Source organism: Triplophysa dalaica, chromosome 10, assembly GCF_015846415.1.
Source record: "Triplophysa dalaica isolate WHDGS20190420 chromosome 10, ASM1584641v1, whole genome shotgun sequence".
In the NCBI taxonomy this organism is placed as follows: Eukaryota; Metazoa; Chordata; class Actinopteri; order Cypriniformes; family Nemacheilidae; genus Triplophysa; species Triplophysa dalaica.
The window spans coordinates 3,124,793-3,145,110 of record NC_079551.1 but is presented as its reverse complement, the minus strand read 5'-3'; the positions used below and the strand labels follow the sequence as shown (position 1 = coordinate 3,145,110).

At 34.6% G+C, this 20,318-nt stretch overlaps 3 protein-coding genes and 1 long non-coding RNA gene across 6 annotated transcripts; 2 read left to right on the top strand and 2 right to left on the bottom strand.

The window, feature by feature from the left end:
* Positions 1 to 1,547: 1,547 nt before the first annotated feature.
* On the top strand, positions 1,548 to 18,456 carry LOC130429574 (uncharacterized). The gene is made up of 3 exons (XR_008907635.1): positions 1,548 to 1,623; positions 6,701 to 6,931; positions 18,292 to 18,456. It is a non-coding gene; the product is annotated as an uncharacterized LOC130429574 (long non-coding RNA).
* On the bottom strand, positions 5,941 to 7,611 carry LOC130429568 (uncharacterized). 2 transcript variants are annotated; one of them, XM_056758213.1, is made up of 5 exons: positions 7,503 to 7,611; positions 7,026 to 7,361; positions 6,843 to 6,938; positions 6,676 to 6,749; positions 5,941 to 6,332 (listed from the first exon to the last, which is right to left on the bottom strand). In XM_056758213.1, the coding sequence occupies exons 1-5, from the start codon at positions 7,546 to 7,548 to the stop codon at positions 6,282 to 6,284; spliced, it is 603 nt and encodes a 200-aa protein (XP_056614191.1). In that variant the 5' UTR covers positions 7,549 to 7,611; the 3' UTR covers positions 5,941 to 6,281. The 2 variants fall into 2 exon arrangements, with proteins under 2 accessions (XP_056614191.1, XP_056614190.1); XM_056758212.1 differs by having other exon boundaries at positions 6,676 to 6,938.
* On the top strand, positions 9,911 to 15,644 carry LOC130429556 (uncharacterized). Of its 2 annotated transcripts, none has more exons than XM_056758196.1 (7): positions 9,911 to 10,243; positions 10,437 to 10,736; positions 11,034 to 11,369; positions 12,519 to 12,833; positions 12,983 to 13,108; positions 13,447 to 13,737; positions 13,902 to 15,644. In XM_056758196.1, exons 1-7 carry the CDS (start codon positions 10,084 to 10,086, stop codon positions 13,928 to 13,930), a joined length of 1,557 nt encoding a protein of 518 aa, XP_056614174.1. In that variant the 5' UTR covers positions 9,911 to 10,083; the 3' UTR covers positions 13,931 to 15,644. The 2 variants fall into 2 exon arrangements, with proteins under 2 accessions (XP_056614174.1, XP_056614175.1); XM_056758197.1 differs by having other exon boundaries at positions 10,409 to 10,736.
* On the bottom strand, positions 16,920 to 20,245 carry LOC130429570 (uncharacterized). Its single transcript, XM_056758217.1, has 5 exons — positions 19,788 to 20,245; positions 18,470 to 18,805; positions 18,263 to 18,373; positions 18,096 to 18,172; positions 16,920 to 17,529 (listed from the first exon to the last, which is right to left on the bottom strand). Exons 1-5 carry the CDS (start codon positions 19,834 to 19,836, stop codon positions 17,476 to 17,478), a joined length of 627 nt encoding a protein of 208 aa, XP_056614195.1. The 5' UTR covers positions 19,837 to 20,245; the 3' UTR covers positions 16,920 to 17,475.
* Between the last annotated feature and the right edge of the window lie 73 nt (positions 20,246 to 20,318).

Genomic DNA, 20,318 nt, shown 5'->3' with positions numbered 1-20,318 from the left:
GAACTACTCTGTGTTTAAAACCACCATGGCACTTTCTATTAATGGATTGACTTAAAAACAACTTAAGATGATAAACTTAAAAACAAAACAATATGTGTGTGATCACAGTCTTCAAGTGATGCAGGTTTAGGCCCTAACATGTCATCTTCCACTGCCGCTCTCTGTACACAACACACAACACAACATTTCATCACTAACAATCACATCTATTCATCCGTTCAACATCAATATTCATGATTCAGTGTGTTATAATGTTATGTGTGTATGTTTTGAGGTTCTTCTGTTTAAGCAGATGCTGCAAGAGCTATTTTTTAAACGGCTGAAATATTATTCTGTGGTCTGTGGTTATTCTTAAAATGGATATATTAATAAACTCTGTGTTTATGATCAGAGTGGTTTTCAAGAGTAATTGTTAAAGAGACAAAATATATTTAGGTATGGCAGTGGCATTCAGGGCTGGTTTTGTTATGCAGATAACAGGCAGCAGGTTAGTAAATGATGAGGTCATTTTCATTCTGGGATGAACTATTCCTTCAATACATCAATACAAACAGACACACATGAATGATCTCACCGTCTGTTTGTACTTCATAGATTACAGTAGTGAACTCATCTTCACCGCTCCATTCTGTTTTTTTAGCAACAATAATAAACACATAAAAAACGAAAACTTAAAAAAATGACACCACTTGTAAATATGTTCAGAATATTATTGAATTAAACAATTACTGTCTCTAACTATTACAGCAGGTTTCATATTAACATACAGCGTTACTGCTCATGCGCGCGTTTCTGGGCTGAAGTTAACTTCCGTTTCACATCCGAACCAAAAACAACAGAGTGCCCGAAGATTATCTCTGATAACAAGCTAAATAAACCGAGAACAAACGTTTCGTGCCTCTCCAATATTATAATATAAATGAATTAATTTAATGCCAATCTTAACCGCTATGTCCCATACGTTTTGTTTAAATTGGAGAAGGTTGTTTATTTAATAAAACTTACCTACAACAAAATCCAGCAAACCGTTAATACAACTTTTATGCAATTAAATATTAATAACATCGATTTAACATCAATTATATGCAATGTAAATGCTTATTATTAGCCACTAGCCAGAGCGATAAACAAACACCGGAAGTTAACTGCGGGTCAGGCGCGTGCGTCCTGTGAAACCGTCAATAATGGAGTTTGTAAATGAATGTCATTTACCCTGTTGTTGTGCGTTTGTGTGTTTTCTGCCGATGCAGATCAGAAGTGCAGATACAATCATCACAGATCCAACAGCAACACAACAGATCACAACAGTTAAGGTGAAATTTGCTTCTGCAATGAACAATGAAATAACTGTTATTGAATATGCACTCTAAAAAACGCTGGGTTATTTGTTTAACCCAACAGCTGGGTTGAGCCTGTTGGGTCATGTTGTTGGGTTATTTTCTCAGTGTTGGGTCATTTTTTGAGTAACCCAAACGCTGGGTTACCAGTCGGGTCCAATTGAGTGACAGTTGAGAGAGTAAACCCCTCCCACTCCTCGACACATCAGACAAACTTTACCTTCGCGGGCATTTTGATCCTCCTCATCTCGGAGTACTCGGACAGCTGTTATTCAGAGAAAAAAAGGTATGTTTAACAAGGTTTTAATGTATAAAACTATTAAAAAAAATGCAAAAGTATGCAAAATTCGGCTGTTCGCAGGTTTGAAAAGTAACGTTACAATCTAGCTTCGTTAGCTTTGGATAGCTAGTCAGTAACGTTATGACCACCTTGTTCTAACTTACAGCTTTTTAATCATTTAAACTTCATTTTTGGTAAACATTTCCTGTGAAATGTGTGACTTGTGTGAGGAATTTAGTTCAGTAACTTACGCATCTTAATATTAGTTTAAGGTCGACACGAGAGCGTCGTGTGAAAAGCAAACATCCAGCTCATTTTCTTTTATAAATACCACTAATGTTCGGTGACGGAACGTAGTTTTAAGAGTCTGTTATCCAGGATTGGAGTTGTTTAGACCTCAAATTACGTGATTTATATATAAACATAACGCCTCTTTGACATTTTGTTAAGACGCTTTCGGAGGTGTGAGCATCAGGCTGTCAGCGGTCGTGGCTCTGCTGAGAGCAGCTCTACCTCGGCCATTGCTTCGGGAGTCGCCGCTGTTATTATGTTAGTGGTCTTTAAGATAGAAATCTTGTATATAGATTGCTATTTTATCATATTAGTGCAGTTCTATCAACAAGGGTTTAGTTAAATAAAAACAAATGGTTCAGTATATTGGTAACAAATACCTTCTCTGAGTGTTTTTGTCACATCAATAATGCTGGAATTGCCCTAAAGCATTTTACTCGTGCCATTTTACTCGTAACTGTAGTTTGTAAAAAGTTATGATTTTTTAAATGGAAAGTTGTCGAACTATTTCTGTTTACTTGCGCCACTTTATGCATATGTTAAAATCTAAACTAATGTAATTTTTTTTTTTTTTATATATCAACATTAATTCAATTGCAGTGTTTGATATGCCGTTTTATTGTTAATTGAGCATTAAAATATTGCAAGTTTTTATGAATTCCTTTTGTCTTGCATTTTGATCCTTAATAAAACTTCAATTTTGATTCTTACTGATGCCTCTAGTAATTTTGTGATTTTATTTTTATTATTTTCAAACAGTTTTAAACCAGCAATGTAATAGTTGATTTAAATAAAACAACCAAGCATGTTGGGTAAAAGATTTAACCCAACTGGTTGGGTTAAAATAACCCAACGCTGGGTTTGTCCATATTTGACCCAAGGTTGGGTTACCAAAATAACCCAAATTGGGTTGTTTTAACCCAGCCTTTTTTAAGAGTGTGTCTTCTACACTTAACAAATTCCAGCTTGTTAATACAACAAAATGCAATCATTTTAATTGTGAAAATACAAAACCGGAAAATAGTTTTACTTACTATAGACAGTGACATTGAATTTGTACAAGTTCTCAGAGATGCAGAAACGGTCGCCACTGCATCCGATGGTAAGTTTATAAAGTCCAGAGTGTTGATTTGTGATGTTTTTGATGGTGAGAGATCCAGTCGGATCGTCCACCTGCAGTCTGTCTCTAAATCTCTCATCAAGACCATAAAGTAATGGTATATATGTATCACTATTTCTATCGATTGTAACTATGCGAGACTCTTGAGGTCCAAATGTCCACTTGATCACATCATCTCTCTGTAGTTCAGTAAGATCAGTGTGTAGAGTGACAGAATCTCCCTCCATCACTGACACTGACTTCACTTCACCCGCATCCCTAAACACACCTGAACAATCAACCCGTTTTCCTCGATCTGCGTATTTCACAAACACATTCACACAGATTAATGGTCTTCAGTACCTTTATGATGGTCTACAACCACAGAAATTGATTGGACAAAAGATATTTCACACTCCAGCCCACAAGCTTTATAAACGTCACTTCAGAGACTCCCACACTTCATGTATTCATGAGATAATTAAAAACCATTAAACAATAGAAACATGGTTATTACTTACCTATAAAACAGGAAAAGCACAGATAGTGAAAAATAAGCACGAGTATCATTTTCCTCATCAGTTCTGGAGTCTGAAAGACTTCCATACGACAGCTTTAGAGAGATGAGGGTGTTGTTTAGCAAAGTGTACAGTTGTGACTCCTTCTCAGTGACTGCGCATGCGTGTTGAGATAGTTGTGACCTTTTTTGAACTGTGAGCCATTATATTAATGCTGTAATAATCAAATATTTGCAGTTTATCATATTCCTTTCTTTAAGAGTTTGTACATGAGAGCTGCTAGACCCCATGTTTATCATCTCATCCCCCTTAAAATGTGTTTGAACACACATCTTGAATTTCACTTTCAAAATGAATGAAGCTCTTATGATTCTTCAGCCATCAACCGTTACTTTTCTTACATTATTGTCTTTTTTATAACTCATACACCTTTTTATAAGATCAACCAACATGCACTCCTACATTTGGCAGAGACTTTTATACAAAGTGACTTGCAGTGAAATCAAGATATTCATTTTAATCAGTATTTGACTTGAGTATTAGATTTGATAGTTTCTATTTAACATAATTACATCTCTACACATCTTTACTTTATACGCCACAGCACTGTCAAAGCGGTTGAGTGAAACTATTTCAGACTTTTGAACTGCTGATTATATTCACAGGTTTTTCTATGGTTCCTCTTTTCTTTTTGTGAGTTTAGACCACATGCTCTATTATCATTTAGTTCGGTACAAACATTTTACAATGTGCACTTGTGTGTTTCTTAGGGCACCATTTGTACGATATTCGAATCAAAATATCCAAAAACCACTACAGTGATAAATATGAAGAGGTTGGTTGCAAAAAGAGATAATTCATATTTTTCAAAAAGCATGTTTTTTTATTATGTTATCATGTTTTCATTGTGTTTTATCATGTAAGTTACCTATATTTTTTATGGATTTATTATGGATAATATCAAAACAAACCAACTGCAGTTTGATTGACATTAACTGGAATGCACAAGAAAAAAAACAGATTTTTGACCCTTTTTCTCATTTATTATCTCACTTGGAAACAAGTTCTTCATATGTAGTTCTATATCATTGATCCAAATGTTTCCAGCAATGTTGAATCCAGGGTTAGGCTTTTTACAACGTTGCCCACTTTAATATCATTTTTTGCATTGTATGTCAATAGCATCATGTCCGTTTTATCCGTTCAGTTTCTGCTTTTACAGTCAGCAGTGAAGATGGAGACTAAAACTCCCATCATCTCACAATCCTTCACAATTGTGTTATTGTTGTGCGCCCTCTAGCGGGGAAATCAATGCACTTGTAAGTGTATGTAAATGTCACTCTTCTGTTTGCATACATTATACAATTCAAAGAATGAAGGCATGAGGGAGTGTGAATTTATCTCGGTTGTGCATTTGTATTCTTTCTCCATTAAGCTTTTTTCGTTTTCTTTAAAGCTTTAATAAACCAACTTAAATTTTCTCAGGATCTTTGATGATTGTTGTTTTCTTTCATTTTCTTAACCTCTATTGTTTCAGTCGCGTGTTTCAGTTGCAGATTGATTATTATCTCAAGTATTGACAACATTTAGCATTGTAATAATTCATAGCAGAACGTCCTGAACTGTACACATACAAAAAAACATCATCCCACAACCTAACACCACGAGGTTAAAGAAATAAATAGTGTAATGGCATATTTTTATATGTTACATAAAATGTACATTCTTTATGTGCTTGTAGATGATACTTGCCTATGAGAGTTTTTAACATTAGTCTGTTTTTTATTTTTTATTGTTAATTGAGTATAATTTAACTCGCTGGAGCAGCAGCTGCAGATGTTTGGGAGTGCAGTTCATCTCTTCACCACCAGATGTCGCTAAATCACACCGAGTCTCATTGCTTCGGAAGATTAATTTCTTCATCACTACTTGATGTTATATTGATGACAGTGTTTTGTTGCTCAGGTGGAGGCTCCTGTGCAACACAAGAGAAGCTATTTTGAGAAAAGTCTCAGTGGTGTTGTGTTCATGCAATGAAAGTCAATGGAATTCAGTGTTGTTTGATTATCAGCATTCTTCAAAATATCTTCTTTTGTTTTCTGCAGAAGAAAAAAACTCATACAGGTTTGGAAAGACATGAGGCCGTGTAAAAGTCATTCCACAATCTGGTGAATCATCTCCAAAGTTTCATCGAAAGCTGAAAAAAATATGTAGTGAAATGAGCATTGCTTTAAAGCTCAAAGAATGAGAAATAATAAACATAAGTCCTTGAATATTGATTTCACATTCATACTGTGTGAGCTGACAGTAATATCACAGTTTGATTTAAAGCGATATTTTATTATATAAACATTAACATTGATGCATTCAATACTTTATTATATCAGTTTTGTGAGTTAAAGGTATTATCAAGAAAGCAAATAACACACACACACACTAACCACAAATGGCCACGAGCAGACCAACACACATCTTGTATTCACCAGCAGAACAAAACCACATTTTTTTCCACTACAGGTTTAACTATAACCGAGACATAAAGTGGCCAAAGCAAATAAAATAGAAACACAGCGTGCTTTTAAAACCACAATGACACTTTCCTCATTGCTCACACTCTGCAATTTATAGTAAATAATATTGACATCTAAAAACAAACTACACTACACACAACAACAGCATATTATACATTTGAACCACTGCCATGTGTTGTGTAATAGACATTAAAGCTGAAGTGACAATGAACTTAAATACAAACATCATCTGTTATTGACGCTGGAGTACATCACCTCATCCTCCACTTCTGCTCTCTGTACACAACACACAAACACAACATTAAATCAATAACAATCACAAAAGGTCATCATGTTAGATATTTAAACATTGTGCGTTTTATTTCTTAAATAGTTTGGATTGCTATTACTAATCTCTCTTTAGCTTTCATTTCCTCTTTTCCACGAAAGGTTTGTGTTTCAGCCAACGCTTTAAATAACTTTTATCCCCTTTAACAGATTCAAGGAATGTTTGAAGTAATTTACAATGATTGTTTCCTTTGTAATGTTAAAAGTGATGACTTGCTGTCGTGTTTCAAGCATTTTGGTGCACTCTGTTTGTTTGCTGTTTTAAATACACACACAAAGTTAAGGATCTCACCGGTTGATGTGTTTGTCTTTTATAGAACGTTGGATCTGCGTAACTGATCTCCTCTTCACCACCCTGAACTGCTTCTACAACAATAATAAGCACATTAACAACATAACCATCCCATTGATACGTTACTTTACAAATAGAGTGATTGTTTGTTACAGTAGATGATATACTTGTGTGTATCCTGCGGATGCAGAAGATCAGAAGTACAATCATCAGAGATCCAACAACAGCACAACAGATCACAACTATATGTACGGAGGTGAGACCTGTCATGAAGAAAAAGAGTCATAACTGTAACTGAATCTGTCGTGGGATGATATACATACAAAGAGGAAACAGTAATCTCTACTCACTATAGACAGTAATGTTGAATGTGTATGAGGTCTTCTGTTTGCCGCTGATGGTCATTTGATAAAGTCCAGAGTGTTGAGTTGTGATGTTTGTGATGGTGAGAGATCCAGTCTGAACATCCACCTGCAGTCTGTCTCTGAACATCCCATCATAAACATCATTATATACTGAGACTGTATTATTAGCTGTTCTGACTTTAGCAATGAGAGTCTCTTCAGGTCCAAATTTCCACATGATCAGTGTGCCGTTCTGTATTTCAGTTTCATTCATGTGTAGAGTAACAGAATGTCCCTCTTTCACTGACACCGATGTCACTTCATCTGCATCACCAAACAAACCTGAACAACACAAACTCAGAGTTGTTAACACATTTAAAGTTGAATATTTTACACAAACCAAAATAGTAGAAATACATGTTGTATTTCGTAAAATGTATCTGTACTAACTGCTCCCATAATTTCTACAAGTGTATAACTCACCCATCAGGCAGTTTAAGCAACAGAGAAAACAAAAGATGAAAATCATGTTCTTAATGTTTTTAAGGATATGAAAGAAAAACTCACAACAGCTTTGATAAGGAAATCTACATTTGAAGTTAACTTTAAAGAACCAAGAAGTGTAACTCGAGTTGAGGGCGGGGTTTATGAAGATATACAAGGATACAATTTTACAAGATAAAGGATGTTTCTTTGCTCAACAGTATTTATTTAATCAAATTGAATTATTGTGAAGGTCTCGGGTATTAGAAATAATAACAGGCCAACTTTACTAGAGATCTTCATAGACAAGGCTTACCAAGCCTAACAGTGGCTTATGTTTGGAAGAATGTTAGCAATTTTCAGTTCTGGGAGATCTTCCACTACCATAGTAGGAAAAATATATTGTATATTTTTTGTTATGTTGAACATAAAATGAGATATTTTGAACCATTATTTTTTCCTATGGTAGCAAGTGATGTACAGAATCTAAAAATAACTAACATTCTCCCAAATATCTCTCTCTGTGTTCATCAAAACAATTTATGCGGTATGAAATTACATAAGGGAGATAAACATTTAATTATTTTAATTTTTGGGTGAAGCATCAGTTGTCTGTTAAACAAGGGCTATGTGTATTCAACTTTTCTGTTTTTCTTCTTTGTTTGTGTTGTTGAGGTTTGTTTGGTAGTGGCTGCGTAAGAAACAAACTCGAGTTACACTTCTTGGTTCTTTAATGTTAACTTCAAATGTAGATTTCCTTATAAAAGCTGTAGTGAGTTTGTGTTTCATATCCTTTAAAGAACTTGATTTTCATCTTTGGTTTTCTTTGTTGCTTTAACTGCCTGATGGGTGAGTTATACACTTGTAGAAATTATGCGAGCAGTTAGTACAGATACATACATTTTACAAAATACAACATGCATTTCAACTATTATGATTTGTGTAAAATATTCAACTTTAATTGTGTCGAAATGAGTTTGGGACCCATCAGAACTATTTCTAATTGCTTTATGATCCACCTTTACCGACGATTTTAAATGTGTTAACAACTCTGAGTTTGTGTTGTTCAGGTTTGTTTGGTGATGCAGATGAATTGACATCGTTGTCAGTGAAAGAGAGACATTCTGTTACTCTATACATGAATGAAACTGAAATAGAGAACGGCACAATGATCATGTGGAAGTTTGGACCTGAAGAGACTCGGCTAAAGTCAGCAGAGCTAATAATACAGTCTCAGTATATGATGATGTTCATTATGGGATGTTCAGAGACAGACTACAGGTGGATGATCAGACTGGATCTCTCACCATCATGAACCTCACAACTCAACACTCTGGATTTTATCAAATGACCATCAGCGGCAAACAAAAGACCTCATACACATTCAGTGAAACTGTCTATGGTGAGTAGATATTCTCTATCAAAAAACAAAGCTGGGTTATTTTTGACCCATTGTTGGTCGGACCTAGAAGTTTTAAGCATGAGGGATCACACACACCATCAGACCTTCGGTGAACATATATTGTACATTCTACAAATATGTGGCATTTGTGAAAATTGAGTCTTTCTGTAAAACAGAATGACAAATAATTGTGTTTTGTTCTCATAGATATAAATGTGTCCCTACACCAAAGACTTTCTTTTGATCTCTGCCTGTTGAACACCACCATCTAGTGTCTTGACAGTATACCTGCAGACTAAAAAATGAAATAGTTCGTAATTTAGTTCAATAATCGAGCTTTCTCGATTGAACTTTTGAAAAAGTTAAAGGCAGCTAAAAAAATAGACTAAACATCTTAACGCATTTGTATCTTGAATATATACACAAGAATTTAGAGTTTATCTCTTTTTTTTATTTATTTTATTTTGTTAAAGGATCAGTAAAAAAGATTAATAACGTTCTTTAAAATATCTTATTTTTGGGTACCATGTATCTTTAAAAGACATCCCACTGTCTGAGTTAAAAAAACATGTTCACGTATAAAAGCTACAGTAAATATTGGTGTTACATTTGCATTAAGTCATTTAGCAGATGCATTCATCCAAAGAGACTTACAAAGAGTTTAAGGAACAATACAGGGATATATCCCACAAGAGCAATAAAACAGTAGGTACTGGATCAACCAAAGCTGTTCCCATTTTCCAACTAAAAAAAAAAAGCATGACGCTTTAATACACATTTGATTTATTTGGAACAGATCTTTCTTTAATCTATGAAGTTGGTCTTCAGTATTTGCTCCCAGGCGGACGAAACGCATGACACAAGGACAATCCTTATTTCAGTTTGATTTAAAGGTTGAGCACTGCTAAAATAAACGCATTAACAATAAATCAATAAAAGATTGGCTGTATTAATTGGTAAAATGTAATTTTCTAAGTGTTATGTAATAAACATTCTTTGATTTTGCAAAGATTTTTAATGGCACAACTGAGTATAAAACTGTGATTTATGTATTGAAAGGTTTGTTAGAGAATTGAGATTAGAATTTTAAATTTCATAAACCAAACACACTGTGGATTGCTCGTCCTGAATTGTGGGCGGTCCTTCATACCTCACATCCAATCATAGTAGAGAAAAGCAATGAAGAGGTGCATTCTTTGGTTGATCTTCATCGACATAACAGTCAGAGCTCAAACACTGAACACTTGGATAACTTTACTGATCATATGTATGAACTTAAACATCTATAACATCATGAAGACAATCTCTTTACTCATCATTTTCTCCTTATTCATCGAAGGTAAGTTCATTTACACACTTTTTGTTTTTGAAATGTACTCAACACATTTAAAGCTTTATGGGGTGTATTCAAATTGATGACTGTTTGTTAGTTGTTATAATATACTTTTTCTATACACTATTTTCAACTTTTTTTAACCCTGTTAACCGCATCATTTGATCTTAGGCTCTACTGTATCTGTGTATGTCTTCAGGTGGGTTTACAGATGAAGTGTCAGTGATAGAGGGAGATTCTGTCACACTTCACACTAATACTGAAATACAGAGTAAAGATATGATCGAGTGGTGGTTTGGAGATAAACAGGATTTTGTAGCTAGATTAGATAAAGAGAGCAATGAGATGCTATATTCTCAAGATAAAAGATTCAGAAACAGACTGAAGCTGAACAATGAGAATGGAGATCTCACCATCACAAACATCACAACTGAACACATGGGACTCTTTAAAGGAGAGATCACTGGAAAAACGACCACAAGAAAGACGTTCAGTGTCAGTGAGTATCTCAAGCTTTACTTCTCATAATCATCTTATTTACAGCATTATTCCTTCAACTAAGAATCACGGACCGCGAGACATTGCTTTATAAACCATTTTAAACTTTAGACTATTTTGGTTGTTTAAATTGAGCCACGCATCTTTACAATTGAGAACCACATCACACGCGCTGTCATGAACATTTATGTGATAGATCTTTTGTCGTTACATCCTCTAATATCTTTGTTTAGGGCCAAACTGAGGACTTTAAAGAACGACCTTAAAATAAATAATAAATGACCGTTTATGTCTTCAGGTGTGTTTGGTGATGCAGGTGAAGTGAAGTCAGTGTCAGTGACTGAAGGAGATTATGTCACACTTCACACTGATGTCATTTATATGAATAAATATGATGTGATACGCTGGAGGTTTCAACATGGAGACTCTCCTCTAGCTGTAATCGACAGAAAGTCTGGAATCTTCTCTAGACATGATGACAGGAGATTCAAAAACAAACTTCAGTTTGACGTTCAGACGGGAGATCTCACCATCAAGAGAATCAGATCTGATCACTCTGGACTCTATAAAGTAAATATCGACAGCATTAGCAGAACACACACCATACAGCAGATATTCACAGTTACTGTCAGCGGTGAGTACAATAAGTCCTTTAATATCATAAAGATGAGTTTGGTGACTGTTGTCTTTAAACACTCGGATTAAGAGATCAAGTCTGAGTTATAAAGATTCAGACAGATTGTGTGTGTGTGTGTGCTCCAGTGAATCTTTGCACTTTGTCGGGGGTTCATGTTGGTACCATGAGCTCTTTCTCTGCAGCTTGTTGAAGAATGGAAACGTTTCATGGTTTTGTCACTGTGACTATTGTGTTCTTGCACTCACTGATCTGATGTCCCAGTGAAGCTGTCGACCTGCTTTGTTTGGACGATTTATTATTGGTTGACCTTTTCTGCAAATGAGTCTACCATTATTTTGTTTGTTCAATTTTCCTACACTGCATCTTACCTTTAAAAAATAAGTTCAGTGTGCTGTTTGTAGTATACGTACGTAAAGAATGAAAAAAAATAAGTATACTTTCAGTGTTCTTTTTATAAACTTCTCAGAGATATACTTGCTAAATACATTATACATAAAAAACATGTATATTACGTGTTATCTTTAATAAGCTATTGGTAAGGTTATATAGAAACAAGTCGGCTTTGATGTGGACTAACTTTGTTCAAACCTAGACAGGAACATAGTTGTATACTTTAATTTAAAAGATAATATGTAAAAACATGCAAAAAATGCAACAATACAATAATGTAATAGAGTCGCACTACAAAAATACATTGTTAACTAAAGACTTTATAGTGGAACAATTCCGTCATAAGCAGAACTGTTATGCCTCGTTTCCACTGAGTGGGTAGATGCCCAAAATCTTTACTCAAGTAAAAGTAGAAGTCAAAAAGTATGCAATGAAAAAACTACTCAAGTAGATAGTTACTTAGTTACTTTGTATCCGATTATATAGGCCTACTATTCATAAAATGTATACAAACGCCGATATTTTGATATAAAATGTGATCAATATTTTTCATTATTATTATTATCATAAGCAGATATCTTTACAATAAACACATAGAGACTAAAACATATACAAACTCAGCCGATAAACCTTTTATTGTTTATGTTGCATCGTTTGTTTACATTAAGTATCAAATATATTTATTATTATTCGCTACTCAGTCAATTATGATATTGGTGATGTGATGTTCTTTTCTCTTGTGTTTGGTGTTGACAGGTGCACAGAAGACACTGTCAGTGATGGAGAGTAGTTCTGTCACTTTAAACACTGATACTGAAACACAGAGAGATGATCAAATACTGTGGGACTCTGTATCTGATGAAACTCGAATAGCTGCAATATATCAACCAAACAATATATTAATCACATACAATGGCACTGATGGGAGATTCAAAGACAGACTGATGCTGAACAATCAGACTGGATCTCTCACCATCACAAACTTCAGATCTGAAGACTCTGGACTTTATCAACTAAAGATCAGCGGTAGAAGACGATCCATTCAGAGGAAATTTAATGTAAACGTCACTCGTAAGTAAATATAAATAATTATGAACATTTCTACACTTTTATGTTACGTTGATTGTTATTCATGATGTTTAAGATGCTTCACTTCAAACTGAATCAGAATGATATTTAGAAGGTTTTCATCAGTTAATGTTTTTATATATTCATCACAGTGACACAACAAGGTCTGTTTATGCTTGTGGCGTCAGGAATATTTGGTGTTGTCCTCCTCCTGGTTGTCTCTGTTGCTGCTGTGTATATCTATCGCTGCAGGTTTCCCAAAGCAAGAAGACAACGGGGTAAATATCGTTTATAGACATCATTAAGATATCCAGGGTGTGTATACTTTGGTGCAGTTTGTGATGATTTTTGCGTTTTTAGACTGTAGACGCTGAACACAAGACATGTTTCTATAGCTCAAGATTTGATAAGATGTCCTCTACTGGTGCTCAAAGTCATTAAACAGAATCACATTTTTGACATTTTATCTTAAACAAACCGTAACCAAATATAACTTTTAAATGATCATCTTCCATGTAAAATTAAACTGATATTAATTATGAGAGCAAATTATAATTCTTCTAATTTCTGTTTTTCTGTTTCTGTTTGTCTCTGTGACCGGGTGAACTGATGTCAGTGAGAGAGGGAGATGATGTCCGTCTGAAGACTGATGTTGGCGAAGTAAAGAGAGATGATGTGATCGAGTGGAGGTTTGTGCCTCAAAATACAGTCATAGCTGAAATCAAGGGAGGAGCACTCAAGACATATGATGGTGATGATGAGAGATTCAAGAACAAACTGAAGATGACCAAACACACTGGATCCCTCACCATCTCAAACATCACAAGTAATCTCTCTGGACTTTATGAACTCAAAAGCATCAGAGATGGACAAACTTTCTACAAGAGATACAGACTGACAGTCACAGGTGAGTAACTCAATTCATTCAGTGTCATAATCATCTAACATCTGATTTCTCTTCATAATACACATGAAGGTTATTTAACACACAGTAGATGAAGAGCTCTATGTGTTCCCACAAACACATGTCAATGTGATCATGTCTTGATTTTGTCATCTGTGTTTTTGCAGACAGGAGAGATACAGTGGATATATACTGATAACGTGGCTTTGTTGAATAGATGTGGTCAGCAGGAGGGATAACATGAATTAAAACACATCAGCATCACGAGTCTTACATCAACAATGAAGAACTTCACTTGATTTTGAAATTAATAATACATTTTGAGACCAAACTTTATGCGCTTAGAACTAACTAAACAGAGTAAATATATATATATATGTATACAGTATCTATATCTTTGATTCACAATAAATAAAGAGACATTCAAATTAAATGAAAATAAATTAAACTAACACACAAAATTGTAACGGATCTACACAAACTTAGATTTTCGTTTAACCTCTAATGTAAATATATCAGATTTTATATATGTTACTAAGTGCTGACAGCGTGTAGCTATTGCATATATATTTACTGGCTCATTTTCGAGCCTAAATATCTCAGTAAATACATTGCAGAGTTAGTTTAGATTTTATTAATATTTATTAATGATTTTTAATAATTAATGTTTTTATTTTTAGCTTTTTAGTTTTTATGTTAATTTTATGTTTTGGTATACGCTTTTGTCTTTTATCATTTATTTGTTCATTTTTATTTAAATAGTTTTTACTCTTAAGATTTTAGTGCTTTACACGTATTTCAGTTCATTTCTGAGGCTTCATTGTTCATTTACATTTTTTGTTTAGTTTGGATTTTTACATTAATTTGTAGACTTATATTTTATTTGTTTTCAATAATCAAAAGTGGTTTTAAATTTGTTATTTAATTCAACTAAAATAACCTTGATACATTGGTTTTATACAGTAAGTATCCCTAAAAGTGACCGTAGTCCCTAAAATTAGATAACTCATAACTCATTGTACTTTGTGTAATCAAAATTCAGTTCAATCCGGTGCGATTTTTTTTTTCTTCTGCAGAACACAAAAGATCTTTTAAAGAATATTGATAATCAAACAACACTTTGATGTGCGTCAATAAAGCGCATCTTTGAAAAGTACATGTTTTGCCACAAGCATGAGGTTCTTCGTTTAATCTCAAAGCGCATGTGCGACTCATGAGGACAATGACGTCATTCTTCACCTGGGGACATAGTAATGTATTCTCTATTTTATATTATACAATGTAAAGCCAAAAACAGTTCGTTTTGCTGATTGTCAAGAAAATATAGAATGCTGTAAGGATTTTTTACACACAAAGATTGTAGAGGATCTGGAGGATTTCTCAGAAGACCACTGGACAATTTATTAGCTCAGATCAAACAGCTATCAACAGCTATCACAAAAGCTGTCATTTATTGTTAAGATAACATCATATTGTATTAAGAATAAGGTGAATGTAAACTTTTAAACTGGCTTACTTTTATGAATTTAGACATAATTCAGACTTTTTGTTAACATGTTATCTGAAATAACCAGGCCCATTTTCTTGAAAAGATTCAATCTTTAACAGTTTCCAGATTTGGCAAGGTATATTTAAACTCTTGACCACACGTACAGTATGTTTGTAGTGATGGATGTGATTTGAATAGTTTGCAAGGCATTGCATTTGGTTTTTATTCACAGTTTGTACAGCATTTTATTTTCTCATTGTAAGCTTAGTGAATAGTAAGACATGCGTGTTTAACTTATTTGACTTTTTGTGCAGAAACTATCCAAATGAAAGACAAGATTGACAATGCCACTGTTTCCTGTATTGTTTTGTGAATTAATGTAAGTGTTTTAATATGCTAAATAAATGAAAGATGGATCAACAGATAAAGCCCATGAATAAATCAATTTACTTTAATGTGCAATTTTATTATAATGTACGTTTACATTGAAGTAGTGGATAGCACTGAATCTTAGGTGCACGTTAACCAGTAGGTGGCGGTAGAAGTCTGTGTGATGTGTATGTGATCTCATCCCCCGTTGACTCCCATAGTATTTATTTCTCCCACTATGTCTACAAATGGGGGATGAAATCTGTTTGGTTCTGACATTCTAACAAATATCATTGTTTATATGTTCATCAGAAATAAATTCATGCAGCATCGGAACAATCTGATGGTGAACTATCCATTTAAAGCCTGTTATTTGTCCTTTACTCCAGCGTGTTAAACATTGCCATCTAGTGTTTAAGTTGCGTTACTGCAGATTGATTATTCTCTCAAGTATTGACAACATTTAGCATTGTAATAATTCATAGCACAGTGATGGAGAATTGTACCTTGACAAATAAACATCATCCCAGAACCCAACATGAAACAGCCCATGATGTTAAAGACATAAATAGTATTTTTTATGTATATTACATAAATTCTTAAATCGTGGATTAATGTGCATGTAAAGTCTACCTGGCGATGAGAGTATTTAACATCAGTTTTTATTTGTCTTAGTTGTAAAGCAATAAAGCGACATGATTCGCTGGAGTAACAGATGCAGGTGATTGGAAGTGCAGTTCATCTCTTCACCACCAGATGGCGGTAACCAACCCGCATCAAAGCATCATTGCGTCAGAAAGATTAATTTCATCATCACTACTTGATGTTATATTGATCACTAATTTTACTTCTCATGTGGAGGTTTCAGAGGACATACATCGTCCTCAGTTTGTATCTATAGAAAGATGTTTTGTGAGAGGTGAGAGTTTTACTTTCAAATTGAAAAATTAAAATCTATTGCCTACATTAATCTTAAAGGGGCAGCATGTTACTGTGAACCTGTATGTGAGTCTTTTTTTCTGTGGAACACAAAAGAAGATATTTTGAGAAATGTGTGTTTTGTGTTCATGCAATGGAAATCAACGGGTTCAGTGTTGTCTGATTATCAACATTCTTCAAAATATCTTCTCATACAGGTTTGGAATGACATGAGGGTGAATAAACCAGGTTTCAACTAAAGCTGAAGATAGTATGTAGTGAAATATGCATTGTTTGCGAGCTCAAAGAATGAGAAATAATAAACACATATTGAATATTGATTTGACAGTAATATCACAGTTTGATTTAAAGAGATGTTTTATTATTTAAACAGTAACATTGATGCATTCAATACTTTATTAAAGCTGTTTTTTGAGTTAAAGATATTATCAGGACAGCAAATCACACCTTTCACATACACACACAGACACAGATACATTAACCACAAACGGCCATGAGCAGACCAACACGCGTCTTGTATTTACCAGCAGAACAAAACCACATTTCTTTCCACATCAGGTTTGACTTTAACCCAGTCATGAAGAGGCCACACCAAATGAAATACTAGATACACAGCGTGCTTTTAAAACCACAATGACCCTTTGCTCATACCCACACTCTCAGTTATTTCTGACAATATTTTCTAGTCTGTAAACTGTTGTCTGAGTAAATAATATTGACTCTATGGTGAATTATTGTTGACATGCAGTAAAATCTGCAATCTCTTAAACTGTAGTAGACTTTCTGTGATGTTGGGCCTTTTGGTGTCTTCAAATCTCATAAAACACAATTAAAAATGATGAACTACACAACACTCAACAACATATTACTAAACAACAGAAAATAAAATAGACATTAAAGCTGAAGTGACAATGAACTTGAATACAAACACAATGTGAGACTGATCATCGTCTTTTATTGACGCTGGAGTACATCACCTCATCCTCCACTTCTGCTCTCTGTACACAACACACAAACACAACTATAAATCAATAACAATCACAAAACTTCATCATGTTAGAGTATGTCGCCTTAAAACATTGTGCGTTTTATTTCTTAAATAGTTTGGATTGCTGTTTCTACTCTCTCTTTAGCTTTCATTTCCTCTTTTTTTACACTTTCACACATAAACTCGACTCCACTTCTGATGGCTTAGCTTCCTGCGAGACCTTTTTCACAGCGTCTGTATTAACAGATGCTTGAAGAACATTTGACCCGTTTACAGTTTAAAGTGCATTTTTACGCTCGCAGTTAAAACTCAGAATAGTCATTTCTTTCTGCTTTGCTTTTTAATGTTAACAATTATTGCTTTTAAAAAAAAAGTGCACTTTTGTTGTTTTATTATATACTTTTATAGGCATTTTTGATGCACTTTCATGTTAATCCGCTTAAAAAATTAATTATTAAAATTTGGGATACTTAGTTTAGATGGGATAGAGGTGTTGGGGCCGTTGAGTGTGATAAAGACAAATCAGGCAGATTACATGTAATGATAAGACAGACAGACACGCTTGAATGATCTCACCGCTTGCTGTGCTTGTCTTTTTTTGAAGGTTGGATCTGCGTAAGTGATCTCTTCACCGCTCTGAACCTCTTCTAAAACTATAATTAATACAGTAGAGTTACACTATGAACTACTATAGAAGGTTCGACTTTATCTTCAATAAAACGTATTTTTAAAGTAGTTCATGCCTTGTTGTGTGTTTGTGTTTCTCCTCCAGATGTAGAAGATCAGAAGTGCAGTTACAATCATCAGAGATCCAACAACAACAACACAATAGATCACAACGGTCAGACTCGCTTCTGTAATGAATAATAAGTCAGTGTGCTGTAAGTGAATTTATCGGTCTTCTGCACAAATGCCCAATTATACATTTAAAAGAAGAAATCTTTACTCACTATAAACAGTAACACTGAATGTGTATGAGGTCTTCTGTTTGCCGCTGATGATCATTTGATAAAGTCCAGAGTCTGTGGTTTCGGTGTTTGTGATGGTGAGAGATCCAGTCTGATCATCCACATGCAGTCTGTCTCTGAACATCCCATCAAGAACATCAGCATCGATTGACGTCTTATTGGTTTGTCTCATTTTGGCTATGACAGTCTTCTGAGGTCCAAACTTCCACTGTATCAGATCATCTCTCTGTAGTTCGGTCTCATTATTGTGTAGCGTGACATTTTCTCCCTCAATCACTGACACGGACTTCACTTCATCTGAATCACCACCAAACACACCTAAAGTACACAAACAGTTTCATTTTAAACCTTTTTTGTAAAGTTGGGGTGTTAAATTACTAAATCTTTGAACAAACACATAAAACACAGAGAACTGTACATTTGCACAGCTTTATGTTGTCACGGATGCTGCACGGTGAGGATCCAAATGCAGTTTCTTAAAGGAGCAATCCAAAGACAAAAGGCAATACAAAAGGCCAAGACCAGATAACCAGACATAGAGAATTGTAGTGTTGACACTAGACAAGACTTCGCCATGAGGGACTGAGAAAACCAGGTTTGAATAGGCAGACAAACAACAAGAGGACACAGGTTAAGGCAATGATAGATAATGAGTCCGGGCAATGTTGAATGGGTCTCCCGCTGGTGAGTGTGACACATGTATGACACTTCAGGTATAAGAGTTATACAAGTAAATAAACTCAAAAGAACAGGTCCCACATTTCATTAACTGATGCCAGAACAAATCACATTCAACAAAAAATCTTAGTAGGAGCATCCTGTAAAAGGTCAAGTCAACTTCATTTATAGCACTTTTAATTTTCCCTGTTACCAAGTATCCGCACATTTAAGATATTGAGTATAAGCAAACATTAATGTTATACAGTTAAAACAAAAAAGTTAACACACACAGAATACAGACATGCACACAGGTTCATACACACCCACATGCATAAAACACAAATCCACGCGCAAAGAGCAATACAAACACACACTTCATAGAGAAGCACACATTTAAGATAAAAGAGAGAAACACAGGTCAAATATTTTACAGACTATACATTTCTATTTGTAATAATACATAAATTAAGAAGAATGTTACATTTTATAGTTACATTAATAAATATGAAAACTTTAAATTCTAAAGCTCAGCAGCGCCCCCGATTACAAAAGCAGTGCAAAACAGGATGCAAACAGTGGCAAGGAACCAAAACGGTAAAAAAAAATGAACCGAATGTTTATTAACTGCTTATTAACTTACCCACTGTACAGCAGAAGCACAAAGAGAGGAAAACAAACACAAGACTCATTTTCTTTTTTACAAGGCTCTGAAATAGTTCCCCTCACGAGATCATCATATGGAGACTCAGCTGATGATGTGAACCATCAAAACTTTGCCAGCGTCTGTCTCTTCATAAACCCCGCCCTCAATGATGTGTCAGCAAGCACAAAATGACTGACAGAAAGAGAGAAACACCTCCAAACATTCTCAAATGAAGAGTGAGAGCTAGACCTATTACAGTTAGTACAAATATTTACTTCAACTGGTGTTTAGTTTCAGACCCCTAACATGTTGAACATCTGCGGTTTTCTCTGCTTGTGCTTCTGCGGCCTGACAGGTGAGTTATAAACGTAAACATTTGTTCATAATATACAAACACTTTTTAATCCACTTTAAATTTAACGAAGATCTTTAATGTGCTTGTGTGTTTTCAGGTGTGTTTGGTGTTGATCCAGATGAAGTGAAGTCAGTGATGGAGGGAGATTCTGTTACTCTACACACTGATCTCAC